The sequence below is a fragment of the Pundamilia nyererei genome, unplaced genomic scaffold, assembly GCF_000239375.1.
Source record: "Pundamilia nyererei isolate P.nyererei 1_Seehausen unplaced genomic scaffold, PunNye1.0 scaffold00201, whole genome shotgun sequence".
Lineage (NCBI taxonomy): Eukaryota > Metazoa > Chordata > Actinopteri > Cichliformes > Cichlidae > Pundamilia > Pundamilia nyererei.
The window spans coordinates 363,433-369,590 of record NW_005187602.1 but is presented as its reverse complement, the minus strand read 5'-3'; the positions used below and the strand labels follow the sequence as shown (position 1 = coordinate 369,590).

At 37.6% G+C, this 6,158-nt stretch overlaps 1 protein-coding gene across 1 annotated transcript in view; it reads left to right on the top strand.

Annotated features, from left to right (window-relative positions):
• The window catches only part of pot1 (protection of telomeres 1 homolog), a 58,561-nt gene that overhangs the window by 49,999 nt on the left and 2,404 nt on the right, over nucleotides 1-6,158 (top strand). Inside the window, exons 10-15 of the mRNA XM_005747622.2 lie at nucleotides 2,569-2,750; nucleotides 3,430-3,527; nucleotides 4,221-4,247; nucleotides 4,540-4,696; nucleotides 5,055-5,263; nucleotides 5,390-5,536. Coding sequence (XP_005747679.2) covers nucleotides 2,569-2,750; nucleotides 3,430-3,527; nucleotides 4,221-4,247; nucleotides 4,540-4,696; nucleotides 5,055-5,263; nucleotides 5,390-5,536 — 820 coding nt within the window. The remainder of the gene's footprint in view (nucleotides 1-2,568; nucleotides 2,751-3,429; nucleotides 3,528-4,220; nucleotides 4,248-4,539; nucleotides 4,697-5,054; nucleotides 5,264-5,389; nucleotides 5,537-6,158) is intronic.

Sequence of the window (6,158 nt, the reverse complement as noted above, 5' to 3'; positions counted from 1 at the left end):
TTTTTGCCATAATCGAGCAGCCCTAAATCAAGTAAATCCAACATGGCCTTTTTTTCAGTGTAGTTGGTGTGTAGTGTAGTCAATAGATTTGTTGTGTGTGTCAGAACAACGAGGCGACTACTGGGTGTTACAGATGTTACAGGAGTGACACATCTCCTGTTGTTTATTTTATAAAAAATGCATTGGCTGCATTTTTAGGTAAACAGCTGCAAAAAAAAACTTGTTGTTTGCATAATTCAGTTACTTTTTTGAAGAAGTAACTATATAATTAATTGCCCAACATTGAGTTACAGGACTCTCTCCCAGACCACAGACTCATACTCATAATACAAGTCAGAGCTTTATAAAAAAAAAAGAAAGTTGTGTTTTCAAAATTGGAATTTTCTTTTTTTTTTGCTTTTTTGCTATAGTTTTCATTTTTGAAAACCTTGTGAATGTGATAACTCAAGAAGGAAGTCACCTAGGATTTTCAAATAAGTATCATAGGTGCATCTACTAAAAATCTCAGTGACGTTAAGTTTTCTGAAAATCTTGTGAACACAGTAATTTGAGTAAGATGTCACCTAGGTTTTTCTAATTGATACCAACAGGTGCATCTACAGGAAGGTTGAGAGGTAGCACTGGCGGCCAGTGTTTTTTATGCTTATAACTGTGAGCTGCAAAATGAGGTTACTGAACTATGCAGGAAATCATATTGTTACATTATTGCTATTCATTTACTTATTTGTTAATTATTTAATACATTTTTTAAGTTTTCATTTGCTTGGACAATGGAGAAGGGCGACAGGAAGGTGGGGGGAGAGAGTGATGGAGAATGAAAGGAACTCTAACCTTAAGTACAAGTTTCCTACTCCCACCCATTGTCATAATTGTCTGTTTAGCCATTCATTTTCGTAGTCTGTGGCTTTCATATCTTTCATATTTGTATCATCTTGTTTTTTGTTGTTCTACACTTTCCTACACATTTTCCTAAATGTTTCTTGCTTTTACTTCCTGTTTGTTTACATCATAGGTCTTCGGGGAATTTTTGCTTATTCGTCATTAGTATTGATTAATTGTTACTAAATTTTTATTTACAGTGTAATGAATTAGGTTTACATTATCTTCATAGCTTTGTGGCTACAGTGCCTGCGGTAGCTGGTGCATTATCCTGCACATTGCAATGCTTTGCATTGTCAAGTCAACTCAAGTCATCTTTATTTATATAGCACATTTAAAAGACATCAAGTGTCGGCCAAAGTGCTGAACAGAGGGATAATATAATAAGGAGAATTAAAATAGAATGAAAACATTAAAGAAAGATTGTAAGACATCCATATATGTTGTCATCCCAGAAGAAGCCGTTCTCATTGCAATTCTTAAATTCTTAATCAAAGCTTAGAACAACTTCGTAGTGATTAGTTGTCACACTCACATGTCTAAGAACAACTGGGTCCAAGCCATAACCAGATCTTTGTGTTGGTGTCAAGGATTCAGGACTTTAATTAGCCTTTGGCCATATGTATGTGTCTAGCTCTCCAAGCGTCAGTGAGTCGCTCGGACACTTGATTACTGAAGTGTTTTTTGATTGCTTTTGGCTACAGGATCATCACAGCTGAGAGAGGAGAAAAAACAAAATGACAAACCCCACAAATTCAATGACCAGTCTCTGAATCACTGTCACCACCACTGACTGTAGGTTTGGTGCAACATTGCCATCTGCTGATAAGTAACTAGTATTAAAAAAAATATAGCTGGAGGAACATTTTGCAGCTAAGTAGCTTAATTGACAACGGGTCAATAAACACGTTTGGATATAAACAACAGTGTCTTAGAAAGACAGAAAAGTGCTTTTTCAGAAGTAAAATGGCCACAGATTCACCAATCTGGAAAAAAATGTGGAAGAATTTCAGGATAGGGCATTATGGTCGTGCTGTGGTTAGCACTGATGCCTCAAGGCAATAAGGTCCTCAGTTTGAATCTATTATCTGACCCAGATTATTACATTTGGGATGTATGCAGGATTCGACTATATGAACACTGACATGTGTGCACTTTGTATTCATATTATTAACATTCCTTGTGTACACGGTATTAAAGTTTTGAAGGACGTTGAAGTTTTTCAAAAACAACACAAAGCATCCAGGTGTTGTTACGCTGCTGGGACGACAGCTCTCAGAGTTAGACGAGGCTCTATAACTATTTTCTTCCTGTGATTAATGTTCCACATGTCGGCGTCACTGAAGTCGCACCGAACCCCGAGTTGTTACAGATGGTGACTTGCATGGCACCAGTGAGAGAGTGGGAGAATGTTTGTTGTTGCTCAGACTGCAAATAGTTACATCATCTGTTGTTTGTCTTTTGTCTTGCCAAATGTTTTTGTGAAACACTGAAGCCACAATACATTTACAACAAACTTCACAATTGACTTGGCATTTTTGTGCTGATGTCTTCATCTCTCTTGCAGGTTACTAGTTGAAAACATGTTTTGTTTGGTGTTTGTTTGTTTTTTTGTTTTTATAGCATTTCAATACTAAAAGTTTTGTCTTTTCTGACTATTTTTTTTGGGGGGTGGGGGGGTCCCATCAGCCTGGAGTCTTCCTGAGGATCTACAACCTGCGAGCAATTGCAGGATCCAGTACAGTGCCTGGTCTTACCAGAAGCCAATTACAGGTAGATCACCTGGCTTTTCATCTGCACGGAGGGACGTCATATGGCAGAGGGATCGGGATTCTTCCTGATAACAGCCCTGACGTGCAGGAGCTGAAGAGGTACGGTGAGAGATGAGAGAAAAATGTGGTTTGTTCCTCGGCTGCAGCAGAGGGGTGGAGCAGTGGGTTCAGGGTGTGGTGTCAGGTGATGACTGACTAAAACTGACCTCCATCATCTTATTGTGACTGTTTGGGTAGTTTGCCTGGACATGGCGTGAGAGCATTGTGGGGAGCGAAGCAGGAAGAGACAGCTTGCAAGCTGTATGAACTGAAATTGTAAAGCTTTTGTAAACAAACATTTACGTGCATTACAAGTCTGTGTGAGTGGGGTCCTTTTGTCACAGCAGCACTGGACAATATAAAGAAAAATGCATTTATCAGTAACACACAACTGTGCTCCCACACTGTTTTACTAGTAACTATACCAGTTGAGTAAGTAAGATCTACTTTAGACACTTTTTTTGAGAAAAAGTGTCTTGAAAAAAACGTTTTAGGGAAGCCTACTCCATGGTGTACACAGCTGTCCATAACGGAGTATTATCGCCACCAAGACTTGATCTTGGTTAAGAATCAACCCTGTATTATGGATGCTCTTGTTTTTGTCTGTAAACTATAATTTTATTGTAGTATTTGATTCATGTTCCTGGTTTTATTTGCTAAGTGTGTAGTATTTTTTTGTCATCTTTGTTTTTGATTGCATCACTAAATACATTTCTTTTCTTTTTATTTCTGTCTATAGAGTTATTGAAGCTTTCCAAGAAAATGATGAAGAAGCACTCTCTGAACTCAATGACTCAGATCTCTTGGAGGTCTGGAGAACTCCACCAGAGTCTCTTGGTACGAATGAGCTCTAGATTTCGCACTTCCGTACTAACTATGGTCACTGCTGCTCCTACTGATTAAACTTAAATAGATTTCAAACAAGTCTGATTTTACAGGACACTTATATAATCGCTCATGCAGTAATATTATGTGTATAACATTCCAAAAACTGTAAATTCCAAATCCACAATTTTGTTTATACCTTTGTTAAAAAAGATGGAAGATATCATAGTTTTGTTTTTATTGTGATTGCGAAAAACAAATATTCTGTATTTGAACTTCATGTTTTACCTTAACAGACTTCGAAACATTACAGGAAAATAGGAATAATAATTGAATTCATGACATAGTAACAGTGGTAGTTTTTTTTTTTTTATAAAGTACAGTTAGTTTAGTTTTAAAACCCAAATTAATTTACTTTTGTCCTTTGAAAGCTTCTGTTTGTGTAATGCTTGTATAGTGTTTACCTTTTATCTGTACTGAACAGCTAAAGAAATTTATAACTAAAACTGTAGTGTTGAATTTACTTCTATGTAGTTCTTCAGATATTGCTTTACAAACTGTTGTTCAGTACCAAGGAGATGTTTAATTCAGGATAGCGAGCTTGCTGTTGTGTGCTAAATTTATGCCTGTCCAACTTAATGCTTATTTATTTGCCTTCTTGTGTTTCGTTCCGTCTTTGATGCTTCGATTTGTTCTGTGTTGTAGATGGTGAAACACTGGATTGCAGTACAGGTATGAAATTCGGCACTGCATTGGTAATTGCTAATTGGTTTGATTTGGAAGTGCAGGTAATGTATTATAATGAATATAAAGCAGTAAATTAGGACCAATCCTGTCTAAATAAAAACGACTTTTTTTAAAGTAAATCCTTAATTTATTTTAAAAAATGACATCTGTGTATCATTTCTAATGTGGTTTTATATTTATTTACCATTTTAATAATTGTTATCCATTCTATTTACTATTTACTACCAAGTGTTTAATGATGAACATTTTTCCTCTGTGGGTTGGTTTTTGTGTTCAGAGAGAAGCTGTAGCCATGACATGCAGAAGGTGACACTATCTGAAGTTAAGCGGAGTGGCCTGGGTCGAGTTCACCATGTCAGGGCCCAGCTGAAGGCCTATGAACCCCACAGACTGCATGAGGCGCTCAAGCTTTACTGCAGCAAGTGTAAATCAATGTAGGCACATACGCTGTGTTGTTGCTTCATGTGGTAATGTGTAGATTTTAGTGCTGTCAGTGTTAATCTCATTAAAATGACGTTAATGCCATAACTGCAAATCTCCGTTAACGAGTTACCGCAGATCGCCCCGCTGGATGGCGCTAACACATTAATGAGCTAACCGCGCTAACGCTTTGACGCCGTCCAGCCCCACGCACGGGCGATCCGCGGTAACTCGTTATCAGAGATTTTCCGCGTTAATGCAGTTATGGCGTTCATTCATCATTTTAACAAGATTATCGCTGACAGCACTAGTAGATTTTGATTTGATCTCAGATGGTGTTGATATAAAAGTTTAAAATGATGATGATCTCAGGCAGGATGTCCCAGATGATGAGCTGTTGGAAAGTATCTTCTCTGAGGCATCAAAGGACTGTGGACCCTGCAGTCCCCCACCATGGGTGCTCTCTGGACAGGTCAGCCTCCCAAGACACGCCCCAGGTCCCTCAAACCGAGCTCTAACTGTTTACCTGCTCACTCAGCTTATGTTTGAGGGCAAAACCAAGGATGTCATCTTGCTCATGGGTAACAATCCGCAATTATTAGAAAGCATAAAAGCTAAAAACATATCAAATGAAATATCAAGACTGTGGTCTAGGAATCCTTCCATCATCAAATCCACAAAAACTCCGATATCTTGGTATCTTACAGGTTCAACACTGGAGGAAATGTGCCAGCTCATGGCCAGCTACCAGAACATCATCCCCGTAAGGGCATCAGGAGGTCACCTGTCTCTGTTCGACCTATCTGCACCTTTTCTGTTCAGAGGCAGGAAAAGATACTACGGGTCAGAGATAAATCTCACACACTGATAGAGCGCTGGTAGAGCTAAGCAGGAGCTTGATCAGTCATAACGATTCCATCAATATTGGCAACCACTGATTATTATTTATACTTTAAATGTTTTTCAAATTTATATATTAAATGGTTATACACACATGCAATTTAAAGATTGTAACGAAGACAAATAACAAATAAATAAAACACACCCTTTATAATGACTCAAATACAAGCGAGCGTAGTCATTTTAAAGAGTGTGTTCGAATTTTCTTGACCCCGCCCACTTAAATAATGGATATTGAGAGGCTGTCATAGGCTGTTATTTTCTGTCATTTTTATCTCTTTATTTTTATATAATTAAATATTTTAAGAGAATTCTTAGGAGTAACTCATTCATAACAAAAATACAGAACAGATGATGCTTTTATTAATCCATTATGTCACCACAAGATGAATTTCCACAGTGCGACAGTATGTTTGGTTTTGTGTGTCTGCTGTTGTTGCCTTGTCATTTTTCTTATTCATAAGTTACTGTCCTTAAACAGATTGGCAGTTCAGAAGCTTTTATATAAAAATGTTTTTTGACCTTCAAATTCTGATTCAAACAGTCGTGTTAGTTCTTGAACATGTCGTCATTGTA